This window comes from Mastacembelus armatus, chromosome 15 (assembly GCF_900324485.2).
Source record: "Mastacembelus armatus chromosome 15, fMasArm1.2, whole genome shotgun sequence".
In the NCBI taxonomy this organism is placed as follows: Eukaryota; Metazoa; Chordata; class Actinopteri; order Synbranchiformes; family Mastacembelidae; genus Mastacembelus; species Mastacembelus armatus.
Window position 1 is genome coordinate 3,146,817 of NC_046647.1, and position 13,805 is coordinate 3,160,621.

The 13,805-nt window shown below is 41.5% G+C and overlaps 1 protein-coding gene across 1 annotated transcript; it reads right to left on the reverse strand.

The window, feature by feature from the left end:
• Positions 1-624: 624 nt before the first annotated feature.
• On the reverse strand, positions 625-5,080 carry zic2b (zic family member 2 (odd-paired homolog, Drosophila) b). Its single transcript, XM_026310153.2, has 2 exons — positions 4,342-5,080; positions 625-2,209 (listed from the first exon to the last, which is right to left on the reverse strand). Exons 1-2 carry the CDS (start codon positions 4,862-4,864, stop codon positions 1,587-1,589), a joined length of 1,146 nt encoding a protein of 381 aa, XP_026165938.1. The 5' UTR covers positions 4,865-5,080; the 3' UTR covers positions 625-1,586.
• Positions 5,081-13,805: the final 8,725 nt, after the last annotated feature.

Here is a 13,805-nt window from a genome sequence, read left to right on the forward strand (position 1 = left end):
CTCAATTGCTCTGTCATTGCTAAATTTGTATAAAACTCACAGACTCGCAATTTATAAACCGCTTAGAAATTAAATTTCATTTAACATGGGCATGGCAGTTTTGTCCTCATTCCTCTCATTCCTAACTGTAATATACTTACCAAGAGAACATGCTGACCAAATAGGTTATATAAGCACCCTCAGTACGCAAGATGATTTTACAGACCTGGTTCCTTTACACTGTCATCTTTGACCTACTGTACTTGTTGTAGTTGTGTACCTAGTTTTCCTTGCAAAGAGGGATTATTAAGAGACATTTCAGGTGGGTTCATTTTCAGTTTTACCAAGGTTATTAAGGCCTGGGTTGTACTACATGTTAAGTCTCTTTTAAATTTTTCTTTCCATTAGGTTTCCTCAAATCCCAGGTTTAAATCCTGCTTGAAATCACTTACTACTAAATGGAAAATGTACACATCACTTAACCATTTCAAGTGTTCTTTTCCAACATAAATTAAACACTTTTCCAAGCTGTACCAACAACTTACACAATACATTGCACTTATCGATGCTTACATTGATTCAACATTTAAATCCAAAATGCCACTTTTGGTGGCTGTACCATTTGATCAAAGGGAAAACGCTAGATATTTTATGCATCATTTAATACACATGTTGAAGGAATATGTGTATAACATATGTGGTCAATTTGAAAATGTCGGGGTCTTGACTAAACTGTAAATAAGTGTAAAAAATGCAGGTGATTAACCCAGTGAAAGGTCCATTAAGTTGAAGAGGTTAAGGTGACACTTCATAATAAGTACAAAGAAGGATCAATTCAACTGTCTTCAAAGTGCAGCTTTACTGCTGGCTATTGTGTTAGATTATACTGTGATCACATAAAACACTTCTGAACAATTTACTACCAAGGGTTTGTTAGTAAAGAACTCAATTTGCCTCAAACAATGTTGGATCACCATACGGCAACTTAACCCACCTTTCTGACAGCACAGTCGGCTGCTTAAAACATTCTTTGTGACACTGTAAAAACTACTTTGCTTAAAGCCTCCTGAGGCCTTACAGGCACACACTCACCTGTTCTTTAACCATGTGTACAGTGCTACCATGAGCTGGGGTTAAAATTAACCATTTCCCATCAGTGCCAGTTTAGCCCTTGAAATTATGTCTAGGTGGACCTGGTCAATTATCTGTCTCTCTGGATAAGTAATCATGTACACATACCCTCTTCATATTCTTTAACACAAAGCAGGGTAGTAGGCAATATTCTCTGGATTATTTGTACAAAGTTATCCCTTTTTGTTAGTTCAGGTTAGCTAGCTAACATTAATTATTTACTTTGCACTCTTAAATCAAATATGTTGTGTGATCAACATAGTGATGGATTTTATCCTGTCCCTTCTGGCATCATTTAAGCCATTGTTTTGGTCCACAAATGGGGATTCATCATCTTCTTCATCTTAGAATAGCCACTGATTTTGAACCATGCAAGTGCTGGTTCTGGAAAATCACAGCAATTATGATTCCACAGAGTATCCTCCGGCCTGACATTGGTCTGTTCTTCACACTCAGTAGCACCAGTCTTTTCCATCCTACGTGATGTACTCCTCATCATCACTAGGTTCTGATTTGATGTGATCTGGGTGAAGTAGAGTAAAGTGTGGTGCTGTAGTCCTGGTACAGACATACCATTCTTTAATATTAGACAACTGAGGTAAAGCTGGGTTGACTGAGCGTTGTCTGCGTGGTGTCCTACCACTCTGCTGTTTATGGGCCAGCTGACTCTTTAGGCCTGGCAAAGACAGATCCAAAGGCACTGCTGCTGGAGATGAACTCCGCAACAGTAGGTCCACTTCACTAGCTGAGTTGATGTCCAACTCATGACTGGACACAAGAGGAAAATCTGTATTTTTGTTGGCCAGTGATGGAGAGTGTTGGTTCATTTTAAGGTCAAGGGGCTCCAGGAGAGCCTGATGAGGTTGATGGAGTTGATGAGAAATAGAGTTGTACAGGTCCTGGGGTTCAGAGGTAGGTGACGACTTGATGTGAACCTTCATGTGTTTGCGCAGGGAGCTGGGGTGGGTGTAAGACTTGGTGCAGCCTAGGGCCTTGCAGTCATAGGGCTTTGAGGCCGTATGGACCTGTGAATGCTTCTTCCGGTCACTACTGTTGGCAAAGCGCCGCTCGCAAAACTCACACTGGAATGGCTTCTCACCTGCAACACAAACATCACCATTACTAATGTCTAAAATGGGAAAGCTAAGTATTGGTACAGTTGAAACTGTACTAATGTTCTCTACCACTCACCCATTTTTAGAAAATATTATTAATACTCTTATTTATTATAAGTATAATTTATTATAAGTGTGTACGGCTACCATATTTTCCAGACTGTTAGTCTCGCTTTTATTAGTTTTCTGGCTTGTCCCGTGACTTATATAACGAAGCAACTTATATGTGTTAATTACTGCCATTCTGTCAAATAGTCATTAGTGTGAGATGGCACTCTTGGCACAACTGAAGATAATACTGTAGAGCTGAAAAAGTACAAATGCTTATGTTCAGCACTAATTACTAAGTCATTACTGTTGCCACAGTAATCATTATAGCGTTGTTGTCTTTGTTTGAACACACTCTTAATATTCCTAATTTTTTTATGTCGATATTTGCTCCGTAACACAAGATATTAAGGTAAATAAATGACCAATCAGGTGTCTCCATTAATCCATGTTGCCTAGATTGACAGGTTTGATTGACAGGTAGCCTTACTCGTACACATTATGGCTTTAGGCTACCCACAACTCAGGAATGGATTTGCCGCTGCTTGGACGTTTAAGAACAGTTTAGAAAAATCACTGACACGCCATTTTATGAGTAGAATTAATTGCACATATTATTTAGCCTTAGGCTAAGCCTTATGGCCAAGGCCATATCAGATTGTGGTCAGAGCTTTTGTCTCCAGAGGGCTTGCACATACAACAAGCTCGCTGCTGATTTGCCCAGTGGTCGCCATGGGAACGTTCTGGACACTGCCTTACTGTCCAAATATGGTACTTCTGAAAATGAACACTAAAGAAGATATAAATATATACAAAAAATAAAAATACTAAAAGCAGCAAGCAGAGGCACTGCACTGCAGACAAGCCAAGCTATAAAAATAGGGTTTCAAAACTGATTTAAAAAGATTTCTTTCAGAATATCAGTTATAAGGTGACACTGAAATATGTTAATTAGTAAAATGTATATCTATAAGTAATAGAAACATCTGTATTAAGTTCAGTATATTACACCGCTTCAGTTATTTTTTCACATCATATAAATTTGGGTTTATTTATGTACTTGTGCAATATATCTACTGTATATAGGCTATGTCATGTACTAAGTGTACCAGGCCATACCATATTGTGGTCACTGTGTGATATATTAAATGCAGCGGTTGCTTTGTGTTTGACAAGAGTATTAGCAAAATTATTACTTTAATAAATAAAATAATAATAATTAATACATAGTTAAATTAACTTTTGAACTGCACCATTTCAGGATCTCATAGATATCCTTATCTTTAAACACATTCCACTAGTAGTTTATTAGGTCCGACTAACTAAGCATAAGTGCAATCTAATTTAAATGCCCTGCAGCAAGTTCTACCGTTTTGGTTCCAACTCTGTCAGTGAAGTGTTATTAGAACTACCTTTATAAACGACTTGTTTGCTGTGACTAATAACTGTATTAAAGCTAAGAAATCATGTATGGACTGGTTTTAAGCTATTAACAACCTCTTTGTTTTTTTATGAGAAATCCCCATGGCTCTTTATTGTCTCCTATTATTTTAAGAACTCTTTTTAGTCATTATGTTTTTCACTTTCTAAATCAGTGGCCAAGTGAGAAAGTCATGTTGCAATTAGTAATTGGGTATTCTCTTCTTCTTATTGATGACCTATGATGACTTACTGATGACACATAAACCCTTAGTAAATTGTTTGTTAACCCTTATTAAAGCAATCTGTTACAATTTATAAACCCAAACCCCCAACTCATACTATTCCCTCTCTCATAATCCAGCTTCTTCCTGCAGCTTCCTGTCACCTTGAATTGCTCCTGAGCTTCAATTTAAAGCCACGACTCCTTTAGGAAAGAAGGGAACAATGAAGGACGGCTGTGGACTGGTATTGAACCCAGCCTACGTAAACATGGAGGGGATTCCTAGCAGACTGTGAACAATCTCTTTCAACCTCTTTATTATCCGTTTCTGCCAGGAGGCTGGTGTCTTGATGGACAACACGACTTATGAGACTATAATAACTGTATGATAACGAACAGTCTAATGGTAAAATCATGAAACCCTACCAGTGTGCGTGCGCGTGTGAATCTTGAGGTTCTCGGAGCGTGCGAACATCTTGCCGCAGTTGGGAAATGCGCATGAAAATGGCTTTTCCCCTGTGTGAACACGAATGTGGTTGATGAGTTTGTATTTGGCTTTGAACGCCTTTCCTCCGCGCATACACTCATCCCACATGCAGACATGACTGAAAGTCTCGAGCCCCGCTGCTACATGCTCGGTGGTGACGTGGTCAACCAGCTCATGCATAGAGCTGAAAGTTTGGTCGCAGACGGATGTCGCCGTCCGCCCAAGCCTCTGTCTCGAAGAAGTTCGATCAATCCATTTACAGACTAGCTCGGTTTTGACAGTGGGGCCTTTGGAGAAATCTAGCAGGCCCTCCATCCCACTGCCAGCACCGCTGTCGGCAGAAACGGAGATGCTAGGGGCTCTCGGCTGGGGCGGTGAGACGATGCTTGAAGCACCGGAGTTGTTGTTCCCCAGCGGAGAGACGAGGCCATTGTGCCTGGCCACTACAGCCATCCGCTTCATGCTCAGCACGGCGGGCGCGCCGCTCCTGTCGCCAACTTCAATCCCCACTTCCACCTTAAATTAGTTAAATTCAATTGGCAAAGCGTTCGCCGCTATCTTGCTTCCTTCTTGCGTCTTCTGGTAATAGGAGGAGTGCATGTGGCAATGTCTTTACCCCCTGCTGCTCGATGCTAGATCCCGAGAATCAGAGCCTCCATGCTTTTATTTACTGTGTGAGCGGAGGTTGAACGGAGTCGAGAAATACAGCCGGGCGCGATCCAACACTGTTTTGCGTCGTCCTTGACTCCTTTCCTTCTTAAATCTTTTCCCCTTCACCTCTTATATTTCAACTAACCAAGTTACAAAGTATGGAAAAACTCACAAGAGTAAACAAATTCTCCCTCTAGGATTATATTCTGTCTTTATTGGCTGTTTATACTTAAATATTTTATGGGCAAAAATACATGTAACACATTGAACACTATCAAAAAGAAAAACATTACATTTAATTTACATTTACAAATACACACTATGTGAGAACACATTCTCTGGATTTAGATTTCATAAAGCCCCAACCTGATGTTGAATGAGGAACTGTATGGACTGATTTACATAGGAGTTTTTCAGCCTGTTCTTCCTAAACTGAGGAAGAACAGGCCTCTGTATTAGGCACTATAATGCCTATTAGAGGGCAAAAGTTGATATTCTCCTTTTAGCATGTGAAAAGGGTCTGAAGAAATGGCGCTTTATAATCTAAGTCTGCTTTAGTTTGATGCTTGAAAAATGCCTTCCTAAGGTTGGCCTATTATCTTTGAATAAATGTAGAATTGATTATATAATTTGGCTTTCAGTTTTACAGACAAACTATTAAGCCTCATAGTGCTACAATACAAAAAAACACTCTGGATGACTGACTTAAAAAAGCTAAAATCTCTTGGCAAGTATTTTTTGTAGTGAACACAAAATACTTGTATCTGAACATTTTCTACACTAAAAAACTATTCACATTTGAAAATTTCTGTTTGCATCAAGGGTAATGTGCAATTGAGTGTATTTTCAACAAATTAAACATCCTTATGAGTTGTAAAATTCATTCATTCATTTATTCATCCATTATGTATACCCGCTTATTCCTATTTAGGGTCACAGGGATCTGCTGGAGCCTATTCCTATTGCTCTAAGGCTTTTATTACCATTAATATCTATGGCTAGAACTTCTCTTTTTTTAGAAAAAGATATAAATGATGGTCTAAATAAATTTCCTAAGGCAATTATAATTGGAGTGGATTTTATCATGGTATTAGATAATTAGTTCAACAAATGCCCATGCTCTTGCTTCTAATAGTCACTTAAAATTATTCATGAGGAGAGACAACTTGACAGTTGTTTGTAGAGAAAAATTCCCACTTGACTCTGTTTTCACTTGGAGCAATGATGATGGATCTAAACAGCCTTATATTGATTACTGGTTAGTGTCTGTTTGCCTAAATGCAGATGATATTGTTGTTGCTATGGTTCCTACTCTGCTCACAGATCATAAATCAGTCTATATTTCTATAAAGTTATCTGAAAACAAGTCTCCACATAGGAAAGCCTACTGGATCCTAAATAATTAATTTCTTTAATATTATATACAGTACAACAAAAGATTTCCCAGTCTATTTTTTTTTTAAAAAAACAAAGCAAAAAATTGAAACAATTTCAAATTTGAAATTGCAAGAGAAAATATAGTTAAAAAGTCAAAAATAATATCAAAAAGAAATCCTGCATACTTATGAACTGATGATAAAATCAACTTGGCTGCTTTACAAAACAAACTGAATAAAATTTATTAAAAATAGGGCAAAATGAGCCCGGGTAAGATTGAGATTAAAATGGTTGGAAGAGGGTGAAAGTAATTCCTTTTATTTATTTTTTCCCCAATTAGAAAAGCATCATGCCAAACATGCTCAGACTTCCTTTTCCTTGGACACTTCCTCCAGCTCATCCGGGGGGACACTGAGGCGTTCCAAGGCCAGCCGGGAGACATAGTCCCTCCAGCGTCTCCTGGGTCTTCCCCGGGGCCTCCTCCCGGTGGGACATGCCCGGAACACCCAGGAAGCATCTGGTACAGATGCCCGAGCCACCTCAGCTGGCTCCTCTCAATGTGGAGGAGCAGCTCAGCTCTTTCTTCACCACAACAGACCATTACATCAACCTCATTGCAGATACTGAAACTTCTCCACCTTAGGCAGGGTCTCTCCCCTGACCTGGATATGGCAAGCCACCTTTTTCCTGTTGAGAACCATGGCCTCGGACTTGGAGGTGCTGGTTCTCATCCCAGCCACTTCCCACCCCTGTGCACACTGAAGGTCCTGGCTTGATGGAGCCAACAGGACAACATCATCTGCAAAAAGCAGGCCCCCTAACTGGACTCTCTCCAGCCCCTGGCTGCACCCAGAAATTTTATCCATAAAAACAGTGAACAGAACCAGTGACAAAGGGAAGCCCTGCCAGAGTCCGACATGCACTGGGAACAGGTCTGACTTACTGCCAGCAATGTGAACCAAGCTCTTGCTCTAGTTGTACAGAGACTGGAAAACCCTTAACCAAGAGCCCCAGACCCCATACTCCCAGAGCACCTCCCACGGAATGTTGCGAGGGATGCGGTCGAATGCCTTCTCCAAGTCCACAAAACACATGTAAACTGGTTAGGCAAACTCTAGTCTAGTTTTTCCCTGTATTCAATTTTACCATTGACGTCTGTTTTTCTGGGCTCTTTGACAGTTTTCAGTTCCATTAATCAAAACATTTAGCTTCGGCTTTTTCTTCTATAAAATGCTCTGTCAAACTGAGAAGCGGCACCTCTCCTGCATTCAGTCTTGATAGAGGGTCAGGGGCAGGGGTGCCCAGTTTGCCCATATCTTTTCCCATTAGCTACTCAGATCCTTGCTGAATATATTACTAAAAACAAATTGAATTTCCTATTTCCTAAGAGGCAACAGTCAAGTTTCCTGTGCTCTAAACCTAATTCAGTCTTTCTCTTTTGTTTCAGGACATCACCTCAATATTAAAAAATGTGAACTTCTTCCCATCAAAGATTGTGCCATCACCCCGACACCAAGGGACTGGAACCAGGAAATGGACCTCGGCGTGGGCACCATCGCCCTGATGTCGAGGAGCTGCAGACAGGAGACAGGCCTCAGCATGGGCGACCTCGCCTGGACCCCAAGGGACAGGAACCAGGAATGAGACCTAGGCATGGACGACCTTGTTGGAATGCAGAGGGACAGGAACCATGGGAGGAGCGTCAGCAGGGACAGTGTTGGCACACTGAGGTCCATGCAGCTGGAGCAGAGCCTCAGCAGGAACAGTGCACTGAGGTTCTGGAAGCAGGTCTGGGGCCTCAGCAGAGACGCTGTCTTTGGCGCACTGAAGTCCATGCAGCTGGGGAGGAATCTCAGCGGGGGAGCTGTTGTTGGCGCACTGAGGCTCGTCCTGTTGGGGAGGAGCTGGTGGGAGCGCTGGAGACTGGGACTTTGGGCAGTGGCCGTCCCTGAGGCTGCAGGACTGCAGAGCTAGCCAGGGACCCTGCAGAGCTAGCCAGGGGAAATTGAACTCTAGCATGCATCTAGAATGTGTGAGCAAGTGGGTGAATGGACAAATAGTGTAAAAGCGCTATGAGTACACTATAAGCACTATACAAGTATAAGACCATTTACTGATCAAATTTTATTCAATTTTCTCTGTAAAACCCACATACTCACATATTCTCCTATGAGAATGGGTTACAACCTTAAATAATTAAAATAAATTTGATAAAATCATCCTTCCTCCATTTGGAATATTTTCCCTCATTACATCTTTTCAAGCTTAGATGGCCTCAATTTTTTTATTCTTTACAATTACAGTGTTGATAAAATCCCAGTAAAACACAAACAGGCACTTCCCGCATGGGGATTAATATATAAACCACATTTTTCCCCTCACAATTTTTTAAAATTTCAAATAACAAATACATACTTTATAAAAATAAAATCTTATTTTTTCCTGATTCAACAATCAAACCCTACTGGTGGGTCAGCTCTTTAAGACAGAAAAGGTTTTCTTAAGACAGAAAAGGTTGCTTACTGAGATATAATGAGTTTAACCTTAAATATTGCTTTCCTTTTGAGCATGCTATTTGTTTTGATGCTGTTATTGAGGAAATCTGTGAACTGTTTAAAAGCACTGTCACTGATGAAGAAACATCCTTATTAAATGTGCCACTTCTGGTAAAACATATTTCTCTACAACTTGTAAGAATAACAAAATCATCTTTTCACTGTTTCAGCAAGATGTCAATTCCATGCCTTCTGCTGTGTTTTATTGGAAAGATTTTGTCAGTACATTGTGGAAAATAATTTGGACAGAAACTTGATAAATAACAAAATGAGACACAAACAAAGGAAATAAAAAGATGTCTCTTTTAAACCGTTGTGTAGAATTTATCCTACTAATCATCCATCCATTCATTATCTATAGCCACTTATTCCTAATTAGGGTCACAGGGATCTGCTGGAGCCTATCCCAGCTCTCTTTGGGTGAAAGGCAGGGGTACACCCTGGACAGGTCACCAGTCCATCGCAGGGCCACATAGAGATGAACAACCACACACACCACACTTTAGGGTGAACCAGTCTCTGTCTCAGTGTGTTGGTGGGTTTGAATTGAAGTGAACTGGTATCTGATGTTTCCCAAAAATCCATTTAAGCCTCTCTAAAACACCTGATACAAAGGGAATGACCAGGTTTTTCCACTGTGGAGCTTGAGGCTCAGCCGTGTCTCTTGTTTTTCTGCCTGATGTAGATGTTGCTTTGTTGAAAGTCAACTTAGGGTAGCCACAGGTTTTGAGGCTTGTCTTCACGTGTGTGACATCCCTTCTCTTGGCCTCCATGTAGGTAGGGATGTTGTTTGCTCTGTGGCATAAAGTCCTGATGACTCCTAATTTGTGTTGCAGTGGGTGATGGGAGTCAAATAGCAGAATAACAGGTCTGTGTGTGGGTTTTTTGTGGACTTCTATCTCTAGGTTACCATCAGACCTGAAATCTCACAGTCCAAAAAGGCCAACTAGCCTGTTCTCTTTGGTGTCCTCTCTGGTGAATTTGATGTTTGCTTCTACTGCATTGATGTCATCTGTGAAGGCTTGAACTTCCTGAGTCTTGATTTTCACCCAGATGTCATCCACATATCTGAACCAATGGGTTGGTGCCATCCCTGTGAAGGAACTAAGAGCTTTCTTTTCCACTTCTTCCATATACAGGTTGGCAATGATGGGTGACACAGGGGAGCCCATGGCACATCCATGTTTCTGTCTTTAAAATTCACCTCTGTATGAGAAGTATGTGGTGTTCAGACACAGGTCCAATAGCAGGCAGATTTGGTTTGGGTTGAGGCTGCTCCTGGTAAACAGGGTGCTGTCCTCTTTTAGTCTTCTCCTAAAAGATGTTAAAGCATCGGTGGTGGGTGATGCTGGTGAGGAGGGATGTAACATCAAAGGATGTGATTTGTTTTAAGTTGACAATTGTAAAGTGGACCTGCTGAATCCTTTCATTTAGAAGCTGTTCTTGTGCCTTCTGAAGGATCTTGTTGGCTCTGTGACTCTTGACTGTGGACCGCAGGCATAGGATGATGCTCTGTTGTTTGCATCTGAGGTTGAAACGTAAGTGATTTCTGTAATCTGCCACTTTCCTGGCTGTCTTTTCGTATTTTCGCACCAACTTCAGGGCTTTTCTCCCAAAATGTGCTGAAATATGTCTATGGAGATTCTCAGTCCAGGTCAAGTTATCTAGAGGTTGAGTTTTGGCAACTGGACTTCTAGTTTTTAGGTCAAAACGTTTCACCACTCATCCGAGTAGCTTCATCAGTCTAAGAGAAAGCTGGTATGGAATCTTCAGTTTATCCTTCAGGTTGGTTTCACTCCACCATTAGTCCCATAGGCTCATTAGGTGAGCTGTGTAAATCAGGTGAGAGTCGGTTTCACTTCACACATGGCCTGAATGGGCTTGTTAGATAAACAATAGAGGTGAGCTCAAGTGAGGGTCGTTAGGATCTAATGGTATACTCATGTGACACCTCAGTTTCACCAATAGTTTGTTCTCCCTGGAAGACATCAAAGAATTTATTAACACATACGGTAAACTCAGAAGAATGCAGGGGCTAAGCTAGGAGACACAGGAACTGGGAAGTCTGGGACTGGGGAAAAACATGAACCGGAGAACTGGACAAGGGACCAGGGAAGCTGAAGTCCGTGATGCAGAACACAGGTACAAGGTGAGACCCAGAAGAATTGGGAGAGTATGACAGAGGCTGGAGTCCGGTGACACTGAACACAGGCACAGGGAGAGACCCAGAAGAGAATATTCTCCCACTCAGGAACTGTACCGGGAAACACTGGACTCGGGGACCAGCCTGAAGCCGGACCTCAGCCCTAGAATATTCAAGAGAGTGTATGCACGCATGGGGAAACTGGAGCAAGGAAACAGGATCAGGAGATATCAAACTCAGGAACCAGGATGACAACAAAGGCGATTTAGGAGAGTGAAGCAGAACACAGTAAGGAATAGTGTTTCCATTTGCCCTTTATGAGGGCAAATGGAAACACAGGTGCGACTCATTACCTCATTGCCTAGGTCACACTGTTACGCCCCAGCCTAGGGATTGCCGGAGCGTAACACGATTGTGGAGTTTTCCTCCAAACCTCTTCCACTCTCAACAAACACGAACTAGACGAACTACAATTAACAAGAATATTTATTCTGTTTAAACACAGAATACAATACAGAATGTTCAAAACAAACAAAACGCTAATTTAGCCCTACTCAAACAAAAACGCTCCGTGAGCCCTACGATACTATACAAATAATGGAAAACAAACACAAACGCTAAATATAGCCCTACGATCTCAAACAAACAAAAGATCAAATAACAAAAACGCCAAACAGCCCTATAATAGCTAATCAAAAGAAATAACACAAAATCACAGGTCGCTAGCCTGGAAACTCCTAAAACAAACAGGAGAAAACAAAACACAAACGTAACCTAAGTGTCTAAATATTTCTAATCTAAATAACGAAAATCCTATCAATACTAAATCCTCTAATCGAAACAAAAACCTAATCTCTAACTAACTAATTTACGCAATCGAAATCCCTTCTTATCGTTCTTCCGGGAAGTGTTGAGCGAATCCCGGAAGTCCAATCCAGGGCTTCGAGTCCATGCCCACTCCAGCATCCGACACACACACACACACACACACACACATACACACACACGAAATGGGGAGGGGAGAGCCAACAACACACCAACCACACACATAATGACCCCTAGGGTCATAACACACACACACATACACACGCACACACACACACACACAGGGAGAGAGATAAGGGGCAGAGAAAACCAGGGAGCAGAACAGACCCAGGTGAAACCAGTAAGAGTAATGAAACATAAAGTTACTGAGAACTAACTACAGGGGACACAGGAAATAGACACAAAAGAAAAGTCCAAAACTGGAAGCCAGAACATAGATCATGACAATGGCTACCAGTTCAGCCTACCAGTCAGCTCATCTAGCTGCTAGTGTAGCTTCTCTGTTTAGTTATTCCTCTGCCTCCTTTAGTGATGATGGTATATATAATATGTTTAAAGGTTTGGTAGCATTGGAGGCAAGGATCACTGAATTGAAAGTGTGGATCTGCACTTCCAAACAAAAGCCAACTAGCCTAGCTCCATTAAGTTAAGTTCTTTACCCTTATTAGTCCCACAATGGGGAAATTGCATTAACCACCCAAAGTGCACACACACAGCAGTGAACACACGCCCGGAGCAGTGGGCAGCCATTGCTGCGGCGCCTGGGGAGCAGTTGGGGGTTCTGTGCCTTGCTCAAGGGTCTCACCTCAGTCGTGGTATTGAAGGTGGAGAGAGCGCTGGCTATTCACTCTACCCCAGTGCTCTCTCCACCTTCAATACCACGACTGAGGTGAGACTCTTGGCGAGTGTGGAGCCACACCCGGTCTTTTTAGCCATTGTCCAGCAGCCAGGAGACCAGTCCTGGATGACAGTCCGATGGAGACATACTGCTAAACAGAAGCTCATGGTTCATAAAAAGCCAGTTCATGTTTCCAATCAATTTTGCCCACTCACCTGCTGAGGAATTGATTCTGGTAATTGGGAGCTTCTTAGTCAGAATTGTGGGCTACATAAATCCTATATGAAGCTGCTGGCTAACAATAAATGTAAATAAGGTAAGATTGTTATTCATGTCAGCAGCTATGATATCCAAGTGCCCAAATTAGTCGTCAGTAAAATTAAAGTAGAGTAGGTGTGTAATTTTGCCAAAACAATGTCGGACTCTATTGTTTTGTCTGGACCCCTCTCCAATCTGACCAGAGACAACAGGTTTAGCCGCATGTTGTCGTTCTGCAAAAAAAGGGGGGGTTCATAGATAATTGGGCAACATTGCCTTGAGATGAATGTATTGTGATTAGGCGTTATACAAATAAATTGAATTGAACTGAATTAAACTGAATTCCATTAGGTCATTGGCTCCTGCTGGATCCATAACTGTCTGGAATGTAATGTCAGGTGTAGGTGAATTATTGATTTTGGCTATAGATGCAGGAGAAGAATCGACCACAGGCTGATTTAATTGTATTCTATTCATTGTAAGCGTGTTCGTTTATTGGAAATTAGCAGAGGAGAAGTTCTTTTGATTCACACACGAGTATTAATTGAAATTCCAAATGCTTGTACAAGGACCCTTTCTTGGTCAGAAAATCACAGTCTGCAAGCAGTTAGCTGCAGCCAACCTTGCAAGAAAGAGATACAAAACAAAAGAAAACAGGACATTATATGTTAGCCAAAAATCACATCTTATTGGTTAACTACAGGTGGGGAAGTCACGGTTTAGACTTGACTTGCCCTTTGTTGGTGCACGGGCCAG

What these genes read in the sequence shown, in the direction of transcription:
- zic2b (XM_026310153.2), bottom strand. Translation starts at nt 4,864, where the DNA reads ATGAAGCGGATGGCTGTAGTGGCCAGGCACAATGGCCTCGTCTCTCCG. An exon ending in TCACACGCGCACGCACACTG is followed by an intron (nt 2,210 to 4,341) that starts GTAGGGTTTCAT and finishes TTTGTGTTGCAG; the next exon opens with GTGAGAAGCCATTCCAGTGT.